Here is a 13,502-nt window from a genome sequence, read left to right as displayed (position 1 = left end):
TGAATAAAATTGCATGTCTGCGAATCTGAATCAGGAATTGAATCGAATCGCAACCTCGTGAATCGAATCTTGAAATGAGCGTGAAAGCCCAGCCCTAGCAGCCGCGTGACGTGCCTGTGTGAATCAGATGTGCTGTGCGCGAGCGAGGGCGAACCCGACTAACCCTCCTCTTCCTCGTGTGTGTCGTTGCTGCCCCCTTCAACAGGTGCGCTGATTCTGGCCAACTGTTTACTGTGCCGGGCTTACAGCATGCTGAAGGCGGCCCACGCCACACACCTCCACATGCTCCAGGCCATCCTGAGGGCCCCGCAGGCCTTTTTCGAGGCCACACCCTCAGGGCGGGTCTTGAACCGCTTCAGCAAAGACGTGGACACAATAGACACTCTCATTCCAGAAAATATTGATATCTGGATGCGCACTTTCTGGTACACAGTAAATGTGCTGCTCGTATGCTCTGCCCTCACCCCTATGTTCCTCATAGTCATAGTGCCGTTAATGCTGTTCTATTGGTGGGTCCAGGTAAATAGGAACAAGTCTGCTAACTCATTAATACAGCATGCTAACATGTGTTGTTGTTGTTGTTATGTTCTAGCTGCATTATCACTGTCTTAGTGTTGTAGTTTTTACACCGTGTGGTTTGGTCATTTGGTTGTAGTCCGGTCAGGGAGTCGAGACTCGGGTGAACGTCGAGACTCGACTCACTGAACTGAACTGTTGCTGTTCTTTACCGAGACCTTCCTAGAAACGTACAGTAACAGTACAGTATACCACAATCCACTCCTGAAACAGTCATTCTGTCTCATATTTTATTATTATTATAAATTAGATTAGCTGTATAATAATTTGAGGAAAAGTAATAATTAATAATAATGCATTTTGCAATCATTTAAATGATATACTGCTACTACTAATACTACTAATAATAATTATTACTATATAATTTATTATATTAATATAAATATTATATAATTTTCATGTCATTTTATTATTATTAGCAACAGCAATAACAATAGTGATAAATGATTGCAATAATGTATAATACTACTACTACTAATAATAGTAATAATTATTATAATTATTTTTTATATAATTTAATAAATTACTACAAGAAAATAATAATAATGTTATTGCAATAATTTGTTAAATTACATAATACCGATATTAATAAACAATTGTAATAATAATGCTAATTAATTTTATTATGTTATTTAACAAATTGCTACAAGAAATTAATAATAATAATTATATCATGCCATTTACATTTTATTATTATTATTATTATTATTAATAACAGTAATCTATTAAATTATATAATGCTACTAATAATAGTAATAATAATTCAAATTATTTTTATTATATAATTTAATAAATTAAGAAATGAATAATTATATTATTGCAATAATTTGTTGCATTATATAATACTGATATTAATAATAATATTTACATGCCATTTTTTATTATTGTTATTATTAACAACAACAACAGCCACAACAACAATATTGATAAATTATTGCAATAATTTATTAAATTATATAATACTACTACTTATAGGAATAGTAATAATAATTTTAATTTTAATTATTATTATTATTATTATTATTATTAATGTAATTTGATTAATTACTACAAGAAATAATAATAATTACTATTATATCATTTACATGTGATTTTGTTATTATTATTAACAATAGCAATTACAACAATAGATTGCAATAATTTATTAAATTATATAATACTGATATTAGTAATAATTCTAATTATTTTACTGTATAATTGAATAAATTATATAATTACTAATACCTATAATAATAATAATAATAATAATAATTATATTATAATGATAATATTTGATATGATGATGATGATCATTATTATATAATTTAATTTTTTGCAATAATTTTTTTAATTATATAGTTTAGTTTAATTTACTATAGTTATATATACTACTAATGATAATAATTATATTATTTACTACAATAAATATAATAATAATAGTAATAATAATAATGAAATTATTTATTAAATGGTAATTTACAACTTGTAATAATAATGTTTATTATTATTGTTATTATTATTATTATTATTATTATTAAATATATCAATATATAATTTGATAAAATGTTACAATAAATTATTGTTATATTAATATTTTAATAATATAATCAATGATAGTAATAATAGTAGTAATAATAATTATAATTTAATTATAATTTAATGTAATAATATTTTTTATTATTTAATTTAATACATTTTTGCAATAACTTATTATTATTATTATTGTTGTTAAATGTGGTGTTTTGGTATACTGTATATCCCTCTATAGTGGGATGGCATGAAATTTGTGCAAAACCTAATATTCCACATTATCCAGTTTGATGTACAGAAGGAGGGTGAAGAACAGCGTTTACAGTAGACCGTACAGTAGTTTTGCAGTAGCAGCAGTGAATTCATTAGTCTTCTGATCATGGTTTTGAGGTGTTTTTCTGTGCTGAATGTCATCATTTCATCAGTTTAATCATTCATACGCTCTTTAACACTAACAGTGAAGTGTTAGCCGTCAGTACTAATGCAAGCGCGCAGATTCAAGACTTTAACTTGTACCTGACATGTGCTTATTTTAATAGAAGAACTGAGATAATATATATATGTAACACAATAGAAGAGGATTTGGTGGTGATTCCAGCTATTAACTCACTAATAATATTTAGGCTACTAACAATAGTGTTAAGTTCTTCTCAACCAGATGCTAATTACAAGATGAAAGAAAAACAGCATTACGGTTTGTAACTGTTTAATATTGATGGTGATGTTTCATAAGTTTATGGGCCGCGATCTGGTGTCGTTTCATCAGTGATTCTCCAGATATTTTCTCTCCTAAATCTCATCGGTACTAAACCTCCAATCTCTGGTTGCATAACTGTAATTTTATCTTGCATCTCTCCTGATTGTCTTTTATTTCACACACGGCATCTACTTTTGCTTAGTCTTTGCATGGCGCAAACTGGCTTTCTTAAACGCCCTTATTTTCTGAGTGAATCTGAGTCACATGATGCAGCCAAAATATCAAATACATTCATAAAGATTATATGATTATATACAGACTCTGGAGTCATTCAGAAATGCTCGAAGCCAAACCAAACACTACAACATTACGATAGCGTTTGATCCCATTTATATTTGATCCCTGATGTTTTTAAATTTTTAAATAAGAGTAATTCATGTCATGCTTTCTGAAGTATTGTTTGATTAAAAGTGCTGATGTGAGGATTCAAACTACACCAATAATGTGTAAATTAAAGATTGAACGTGTTTAATACGGTTTGTCTCGATGAAGGAATGTGTGGATTTGCAATATTTGATATTCATGATAATAGTTTGATTGATCAAAAGTGATAGTTTCTATTTCCAATAAATTATGTTCTTTTGAACTTTCTATTCATCAAACAATCATGAAAAATAAAATGTATCACAGTTTCCACATGAAAATTAAGCTGTGTTCAACACTGATAATAATCATAAATGTTTCCTGAGCATCAAATCATCATATCAGAATGATTTCTGAAGGATCATGTGACACTGAAGACTGGAGTAATGATGCTGAAAATTCAGCTTTGATCGCAGGAATAAATTACACTTTACTATATATTCACATAGAAAACAGCTGATTTAATTTGTAAAAATATCTCACAATTTTACTGTATTTTTGATTAATTAAATGAGCATTTAAAAAAAACTTAAAAAATCTTACCAACCCCATATTTTAATCAATGCATTTTTCTTTCATGCATTTTCTCTTATTATAAATGACTTAATTAGTCTTAAACTCACCAAACAATCCTAGAGTTCAGACAAACCTGCAATATCAGCTTCATTTTAAAGCCAAAAAGAAATGTGTTTTGTGAATCCTCACTCATTTGCATATATGTATAAATCTTGTTCTGTGTGTTTAACAGCAGAATGTTTGTTTCCTCCGTAGAGATTTTATGTCGCCACGTCTCGACAGCTTAAGAGACTGGAGTCTGTCAGTAGGTCTCCTATATATTCTCATTTTTCGGAGACCATCACGGGCACTAGTGTGATCCGCGCCTACGGGCGAAACGCTGCCTTTGTTCTCTTGAGCGATATGAAAGTGGATGAGAACCAAAAGAGTTACTACCCTGGTATCGTCTCCAACAGGTAGGCCCGGTCTCGCTCTCGTTCGGATGCATGCATTTCTGCAGATTTCCCAGCGTCTTCCATTCTTTACTGTGAACAGCTGATTTTTCTGTTCAGTCGTGCGAGTCGTGACGGTGTTGTGTTTGGGTGCGAACAGGTGGTTGGGGGTTCGAATCGAGTTTATCGGAAACTGCATCGTGTTGTTTGCTGCTCTGTTCGCTGCGGTCGGGAGGGACAAGCTCAGCCCCGGTCTGGTCGGTCTGTCTGTGTCCTACGCTTTGCAGGTAAAAACACCTTCAACTGCAGAATATCTTGCAAACATATATATATTTTTAAATATAACTACATCTACTGATACATTTCCACAAATAACATATAAGACTTAAAGGGTTAGTTCAGCCAAAAATGTAATTTCTGTCACACCCGTAAGACCTTCGATTCATCTTGAGAACACAAATTAAGATATTTTTGATGAAATCCGAGAGGTATATGACTCGTCTATATGTAATCAACACTTTCAAGGTCCAGAAGGGAACAAAAACAGTCATGTGACTGCAGTGGATCAACCTTAATGTTATGAAGAGACGAGAATATTTTTTGTGCGAAAAAACAAAACAAAAATAACCACTTTATTCAATATTCTCTTCTCTTCTGTGTCATTCTCATTCGTTGTTTACATCCAGCGCTTCCAGGTTCTTCGGTGACTCATTATTGGCCGGCTTCACACGCATGCGTCGTGCTGATCATGTGATCAGCTTTGGCCAATACTGAGCCGGCATTCAGACGTAAACACGGAAGCTTCACTGTGTCACCTGCATAAGATAATGGCAGATTGTTGAATAAAGTCCTTATTTTTGTTTTGTTTTTGCGCACAGAAAGTATTCTCGCCTCTTCATCTCAGCACAACATTGATAATAATCATAAATGTTTCTTGAGCATCAAATCATCATATCAGAATGATTTCTGAAGGATCATGTGACACTGTGATAATGATGCTGAAAATTCACAGGAATAAATTACACTTTACTATATATTCACATAGAAAACAGCTGATTTACATTGTAATGATATTTAACAATTTTACTGTATTTTTGATCAAATAAAAGCAGCTGTGGTGAGCAGAAGAGACTCTTTCACAAACATCGTAATTATTCTTACTCATAGATTTATAGATTTAGCTGATGCTTTTATGTAAAGTGGCTTACTATAGACGAGCATAAGCAGTTTAGACAGAGCCAACAATGCCACATTTATTATAAAGCAAGATTAGGAAACTGAAAAGCGAATATAATCACTGTAAGCGCCTGTATTCTATAACAACACTTGTTACTTCTACTCAATAGGTCACTATGTCCCTAAACTGGATGGTGAGGATGACCTCTGACCTTGAGAGCAACATAGTAGCAGTGGAAAGAGTGAAGGAGTATTCAGAGACACAGACTGAGGTACAGTACAACAAACATATAATCAGATATAATCATGACGCTAATGTGTGAATGAACAGTGTGGTTTCGTCTGATACACAAACTCACACACACACGTGACGCTCGCTGTGTTTTCAGCGTCTGCCGTCTCAAGATATGAGAACTTCACCTCCAGAGTCACTTGACAAGCTTTTCACCGTTTCTTTTGAGAAAAACTATCGTCAAATACACACTGAAACTGAAAGATCTTCATGACAAACCGTTAAAATAAAAGCTTTGATCACAGGAATAAATTACACTTGACTATATATTCACATAGAAAACAATTATTTTAAATTGTGATATTTCACAATTTTTACTGTATTTTTGATCAATTAAATGCAGCTTTGGTGAGCAGAAGAGACTAAAAAACATTAAAAATCGTACCAACCCCAAACTTTTGATTGATGTATGTCACTGTATTTTGCTTAATAAAAAAATGTTTAGTCATTTATCTTTCAGGCATCTTAAACTAGGTCTTAAACTGACTAAACATTCCTAGAGTTCAGAAAAAACCTGCAAAATTAGCTTAAAACAGTTAATTTTAAAGCAAAAAACAGCTTTAATAAATAAAAATAAATAAATAAAGGTTCAGTTTAACTTCTAGAAATTATGACAGAAATATATCACTACAGTATTCTGAAATGTACTGAAAAGTAATAATAATATTATTATTTCTAAGGAATGTCATTCACCCAAAAATATGTTTTCATCCATGTTTTAAAGTTATACAGTTCTGTCTTATTTGACGAAAAATTAAAATGCAATGTTTTGTTGTAAATTAAATGTTATATTTTCATAAAAGCTCGATTAAATTTGTAGAGTATATAAATATAAAATCATAAAACACAGAATCCTCAAAAAAATAAATTGGAAATGTTTAACTCTGTGGAGTTAAATTGTGAACAAACAACTTTACATGTTTACATTCATTTTCAAGCTCTTACAAATGTGTGGAAGCATTAATCCATTAATGGTTAATGAATATCAGCCAACCCTAAAAAAGGGTTATATCCAAAAATATCCAGTGTTGGGAGTAACGTAATCAGATTACTTTTTTTCAAGTAACTAGTAAGGTATTACTTTTTCAATTTATTTCACATTATAATTATGCATTTCCTTCAGCCTGAAGCTTATTCATTTCACTTTTGGTGTGGAAGGGGCCTTTACATTTCCCAAAAATATAACTTTTTTGTTGTTATTGAAAAACAAACTAGCAAGCCCAGTCCAGGTGAGAAAAGTAATGTAACTCATTACTTTTCATAAAAAGTAACTAAGTAACGCAATTAGTTACTTTTTTAGGGAGTAACGCAATATTGTAATGCATTACTTTTAAAAGTAACTTTGCTAGTAAAAAAGTTTTTTTCTGACCTCATTGGTAGATAGTTGTTCTGGTTTTAATCTCAAACTTCAGGCTCGCTTCATTTTGATTTTTTATTACTTTTTCAATTTATAACAAAATATCTAAGTTACTTTTTCAAATAAGTAACACGGGTTACTTTGTTTTCACATGTGCAGAGGCGTGGTGTGTGAACATGATGTTATTGAATGTGAACGTGCATCTACTCATCTCACTTGCATGAAAACATTCAGTATTCCTCAAAATGAATAAAAAGAGTGAAATATAATCTCAGAAGTTTAAGGAAACCTGTAATAATTAAATGCAATATATTACACAAGTATCTTTATGTATTTAAAGGGTTAGTTCACCCAAATATGAAAATAATGTAATTAATTACTCTCCTTCATGTCGTTCCACACCCGTAAGATCTTCGTTCATCTTCAGAACACAAATTAAGATATTTTTGATGAAATCCGATGGCTCCTGCATAGCCAGCAATGACATTTCCTCTCTCAAGATCCATTAATGTACTAAAAACACATTTAAATCAGTTCATGTGAGTACAGTGGTTCAGTATTAATAAAGCCACGAGAATATTTTTGGTGCGCCAAAAATACAAAATAACAACTAATATAGTGATGGCCGATTTCAAAACACTGCTTCAGGAAGATTCGGAGCGTTATGAACCTTTTGTGTCGAATCATGATTCGGATCGCGTGTCAAACTGCTGAAATCACATGACTTTGGCGCTCCGAATCATGATTCGACTCAAAAGATTCATAACGCTCTGAAGCTTCATGATCGGCCATCACTATATAAGTCGTTATTTTGTTTTTTGGCGCACCAAAAATATTCTAATCGCTTTATAATATTAATACTGAACCACTGTACTCACATGAACTGATTTAAATATGTTTTTAGTACATTAATGGATCTTGAGAGAGGAAATGTCATTGCTCAGGCCTCACTGAGCCATCGGATTTCATCAAAAATATCTTAATTTGTGTTCTGAAGATGAACGAAGGTCTTACGGGTGTGGAACGACATGAGGGAGAGTAATTAATGACATTATTTTCATTTTTGGGTGAACTAGCATCAAAATCTCACTTTATGAACCAATGTTTTTGCTGCTGAGCTTCAATGATCTAATTCAACCATACTAATGAGCAAAAATGACTTTAGATCGGATTTAGATACAAGAGTGTTGAACTTTCTTCTCCTGTATCTTCTTCTTCTGCAATCCAGAATGGCAGCACAGCTGAAAGGTTTGTCTGAGCTGCGCCCTCTACTGTACAGGCGTAAATATGCATTTCCTTCAGCCTGAGGCTTATTCATTTCACATTTGGTGTGAAAGGGCTTTAACATTTGCCAACTTTTGTTGTTGTTGTTATTAAAAAACAAACTAGCAAGCCCAGCCCAGGTGAGAAAAGTAATGTAAGTCATTACTTTTCGTAAAAAGTAACTAAGTCACGCAATTAGTTACTTTTTTAGGGAGTAACGCAATATTGTAATGCATTACTTTTCCCCAACACTGCATTTTTTTACACATTTATTTTGACACTTTTTTCATGAAAGACTTAATATCTTCAGTCATTTCGCTTCTCCAGTAAATGTATCTTGATTTAAGTATGTTTAGATGTTTGTGCTGCAAAACGATAAAAATGCTGAGGAAGTTTTTTGTAGTTTATTCTGGCCACAAACTGACCTGTCTATAGCAAGAGCTCGTTTGATGTAAAACATTAACCTCGACCCTTGATTTCTCTAGGCTCCGTGGGTAGTGCAGGATAAACGTCCTCCGCCAGACTGGCCTCCGGAGGGAAACGTGGAGTTTGTGGACTACAGCGTGAGATATCGAGAGGGACTGGACCTGGTGCTGAGGAACATCTCTCTGAAGGTCAAAGGAGGAGAGAAGGTGAGGAGCTTCATAATACCGCTTGCATCTGTTTCCTCAACGACTTCACATCCCTGCCAGTTTTCCATCTGCTTGAAGGAATAATTCACCCAGAAATGAAAATTCTGTCATTTACTCCCACTCAAGTTGTTCCAAACCCGTAGAAATGTCTTTGTTCTGCTGAACACAAGAATGTTTGTAACCGAACAGATCTCGCCCCCCATTGACTACCGTAGTATTTTTTTCTCCTACAGATCGGCATCGTGGGAAGGACAGGAGCTGGAAAGTCCTCGATGACTCTGTGTCTGTTCCGTCTGCTGGAGGCGGCGGACGGAGAGATCGTGATCGACGAGGTGAAGATCTCTGAGATCGGCCTTCATGACCTCCGATCCAAACTCACCATTATCCCTCAGGTCGGTCTTTTCTCCAGCTTTGTTGGTGCTAGAGCATCTGTTTTAATTTAAGCACAGCTTGAAAATGGTGTTGACTGTTATATTAGCACTGCACTCATGATGGGTCAGCAGAAAAAGCTCATTTCCACATTCAGAGCCATAAAGCAGTTGATAGTGATTTTTCTGCTGGCAGTCGAGGAGGCCAGAGCACTAAACGATGCTAATTAGCCTGTTCAACTCAAAACACAATCGAGACTAATGGCCTGTTAGTTTGTGTCCAGATTATTAACATTGTGCTTGTTTGTTTTCTCTGTTTTCTCTAGTAAAATCTGTTCTTAACCTCATTTCACCTTTTAACAGATACTAAAATGCTGCCGTACGATTTAATGTGTTTTGCTCAGCATTAGCAGCGTTCACTGTTCAACTGTAAGGGTTTAAAAATGCTGTCATTTTGGTAATGTATCTTTCCAGGAAAAAATAATAAAATTTTAATTTTAAAAATATTATATACATTGCTAAAAAATAAATAATTTTAAAATCCTTGCTGTTTAAAAAAAATGTCGAAATATGTGATTTATTAAAGTAATGTATCTTTCCAGGAAACAAAAAAAAAATTATATATATAAAATTACAATTTTATTATTATTATTTTACAAATGTGTGAATATGTAATTTCCGTATAAAAAGTAATGTATCTTTCCAGGAAAAAAAAAATTATAAAATTTAAATTTTAAATATATATATTATATATACATTGTTAAAAAATTTAATAATTTTAAAATCCTTGCTGTTTAAAAAAAATGTGTAAATATGGAATTTAATAAACTAATGTATCTTTCCAGGAAACAAAAAATAATAATAAAATTATATATATATATATATATATATATATATATATATATATATATATATATATATATATATATATATATATATATATATAATTACAATTTTTTTATTATTATTATTAAATTATGTAATATGTAATTTTTGCATTAAAAGTAATGTATCTTTCCAGGAAAAAAAATATTTTAAATAATTATATATATTAAAATTTTAAAATTTTAAACAATGTGTAAATATGCATGTATGTATATATATATATATATATATATATATATATATATATATATATATATATATATATATATATATATATATATATATATATATATATATATATATATATATGGAAAAAATTAAGAGACCACTCCAAGTTCAGAAATCAATGTTAAGTGGTCTCTTAATTTTTTCCATAGCTGTATATAAAATGTTATAATATATTATATTTATCAAATATATAAATGTTGTTACATGTTCTTTTTAAATTAATTTGCATCAATAGCAGGAAATTGTGCTGTTGAAAGTATTTAATTTATATGTAGAATTTTTTTTTATTATTTTAGCAAAACCTCATCTATGCCAGACAGCTAGAAAATGTTACTTTGGTGACATAAAAAACAAAGTACTAAAAACACATGTATGATCAACACTGGTCATTCTGAGAGTTGAGTCCTGCTGTTTATATTGATTCATGCTGATGATATTCACATTTTGTGATATAAGTGAGTTTATTTTGAATTGAAGTGTTTTTTGCTGTACACATACTGTCGTGCAGGACTTCATCTCACCTGCGTGATCCATCTGTGTTTGCAGGAACCTGTTCTTTTCTCTGGGTCTCTGCGGATGAACCTCGATCCCTTTGATAAATACACTGATGAAGAACTATGGAAAGCTCTGGAACAGTCTCATCTGAAGAAGTTTGTGAGCAATCAGTCTGCAAAACTGGACCTGGAGTGCTCCGAAGGAGGAGAAAACCTGAGGTACGTGGAATAATACAGCTATTTATGGCTGGGCGTTATATCGTATCATTACATTATCGCATCATAACATATTTGCAATCAAATTATTGTCATTCTAAGGCAAAAAATATAACTTTTTTTCTAAGCTAAATCCCAAAGTCCTAATTTATTCTCATTTCCGTTCTATACACTACCAATCAAATGTTAGGAATAATTAAGATTTTTTTTAAAGAAGTTTCTTCTGTTCACCCAAACTGTATTAATGTGGTTAAAAATACAGAAAAAAATGTGAAATAGTTTTACAATGTAAATCAGCTGTTTTCTATGTGAATATATAGTAAAGTGTAATTTATTCCAGTGATCAAAGTTCGAATTTTCAGCATCATTACTCCAGTCTTCAGTGTCACATGATCCTTCAGAAATCATTCAGATATGATGATTTGATGCTCAAGAAACATTTATGATTATTATCAATGTGAAAAGTGTATTTGCCTGTAAATGTGTTGCATTATGATCATATATATATTTATATATAAAGCCTGCTGGTCTCTGTTCAGTGTTGGTCAGCGGCAGCTGGTGTGTTTGGCTCGAGCTCTGCTGAGGAAGACCAGAATCCTCGTCCTGGATGAAGCTACAGCCGCTGTCGACCTGGAGACGGACGATCTCATCCAGTCCACCATCCGCACACAGTTTGAGGACTGCACCGTTTTCACCATCGCTCACAGACTCAACACCATCATGGACTACACCAGGTGCCGTAAACACACAAATATCTGAACCAGTTACACCAATGCCATTTCTGTGAAGTGCATTTCTGCACACATTGAATGCAAAAGTGAATGAATTACATGCTCTTCTCTTGTCACAGAGTGCTTGTTTTGGACAAGGGACAGATCGCAGAGTTCGACACGCCGGGGAATCTGATCGCTCAGAAAGGAATATTTTTTGGCATGGCTAAAGACGCGGGGTTGGCGTGAAGCGTTACGCTGTAATAAAGCCGCAGTGCCTTCACACAGTATCAGACACAACGCCAGTGAATGTGGATTTTTTTGTTTTCACTCAGCAGCAAGCTACATCCAGGATCTTTTGTTGTTTTTTACATTATTGTTTTTTCTATAACTACAGTGCCACTGTTACTGAGTGAGTCAGTTGAAGCAGTCTATTTTTGTACTGTATTATTTAAGTCACTTTTTGAAGTTGTTCATAGGGAAGATTTACTGCTCAGTTACGTGCGCGATTCCTTTTGTAAACCAAATCTGTAAAAACTTGAATTCTGTTACCAGAATTGGAGTATTGTTGGATTTATTAAAAAAAGTAATACTGTTTCTATGTGCATTTCATGAGTTCTGTGTCCAAAAGCTATTTTTGGTTGTCTCTGAAGTTTTTTGTTTACCAGAGTAATAGCATATAATAAAATAGCTGAACAATTGTGCCATATATATATAATTTATGATATTTATGATTTTTTGGACAAACCATTCAGAAGTTATAACCAAAAAAAGCAATTTTTTGTATCTCCAGAACAGTAGGTGGCGCTGCACTGAAACCCAGCATGCTACCTCAGTTCATGCATGTGATGACATGGACCAAGTTTAGTCTGAATATGATCGAGTGTTGAGGAGACACAGCCTTACGTCTATTTTCGCAAGCATTACATAGAATTTGTTTGCGTGTTTTTTTTGAAAACGGTTTGACAATAACTTTTTGTCGGCATGGTCTGAAGATGATCTGGTTAAATTTTTGTAAAAAGTCGGAGCAATGGCCTAGGAGGAGTTAGAAAATGTAGGTATTTCGGAAAATTCAAAATGGTGCAGCCGAATCGTCTTGACCCAAGGAATCAGAGGGAACAAGAATTTTATTTCAAGGTCTTACAGTTCAAAAGACATTAGCATAAACGTGAGTGCAAATTTGGACAGCTGGTGGCGCTTTGCACCCTATGACGTCGTTCTCCGTCATGAGAATTTTTCCACCATTTTGAATTTTCCGGGAAAAATACTATTTCAAACTCCTCCTAGGCTGTTGCTTCGATTTTCACGAAAATTGAACCAGATCATCTTCAGTCCATGGCAACAAAAAGTTATGAATTCAAGTCGATTTGTTAAACCGTTTTCAAAAAACACGCAAACAAATTCTATGTAGCACTTGCGAAAAAGACGTAATGCTGTATCTCCTCAAACCTTTATCGTATTCAGACCAAACTTTGTCCATGTCATCACAAGCATGACCTGAGGTTACATGCTGCATTTTGGCATGATGCCACCTACTGGTCCTGAGATATGGAAAAATAGTTATTTTTGCTTTAGATTCGGGGCATCATGCCAAGTCGAATGATATCCAATTTTTCCATTTTGGCCATTTTGGGCATCGGCCATTTTCAATTTTGTCGTAAAATGCTATATTTTATGAACACATTAGCGTATCGCTACGAAACTTGGTATGGGTTGTTGGCAACATGCC

At 33.0% G+C, this 13,502-nt stretch overlaps 1 protein-coding gene across 6 annotated transcripts in view; it reads left to right on the top strand.

Moving 5' to 3' along the window:
* The window catches only part of abcc3 (ATP-binding cassette, sub-family C (CFTR/MRP), member 3), a 70,439-nt gene extending 58,075 nt beyond the window's left edge, over positions 1 to 12,364 (top strand). Inside the window, exons 23-31 of one of the 6 annotated variants that reach the window (XM_067369007.1) lie at positions 206 to 519; positions 3,977 to 4,176; positions 4,313 to 4,439; positions 5,499 to 5,600; positions 8,726 to 8,872; positions 9,106 to 9,264; positions 10,900 to 11,066; positions 11,603 to 11,797; positions 11,914 to 12,364. In XM_067369007.1, the coding sequence (XP_067225108.1) occupies positions 206 to 519; positions 3,977 to 4,176; positions 4,313 to 4,439; positions 5,499 to 5,600; positions 8,726 to 8,872; positions 9,106 to 9,264; positions 10,900 to 11,066; positions 11,603 to 11,797; positions 11,914 to 12,022 (1,520 nt within the window). In that variant the 3' untranslated portion in view covers positions 12,023 to 12,364. Of the gene's footprint in view, positions 1 to 205; positions 520 to 3,976; positions 4,181 to 4,312; positions 4,440 to 5,498; positions 5,601 to 8,725; positions 8,873 to 9,105; positions 9,265 to 10,899; positions 11,067 to 11,602; positions 11,798 to 11,913 lie in introns of those variants that run through there. The other 5 variants (XM_067369008.1, XM_067369012.1, XM_067369009.1 and 2 more) reach the window with 5 other exon arrangements.
* Positions 12,365 to 13,502: the final 1,138 nt, after the last annotated feature.

This window comes from Chanodichthys erythropterus, chromosome 19 (genome assembly GCF_024489055.1).
Source record: "Chanodichthys erythropterus isolate Z2021 chromosome 19, ASM2448905v1, whole genome shotgun sequence".
Lineage (NCBI taxonomy): Eukaryota > Metazoa > Chordata > Actinopteri > Cypriniformes > Xenocyprididae > Chanodichthys > Chanodichthys erythropterus.
The sequence above is the reverse complement of the archived record's forward strand: the minus strand, read 5'-3'. Positions and strand labels throughout refer to the sequence as shown.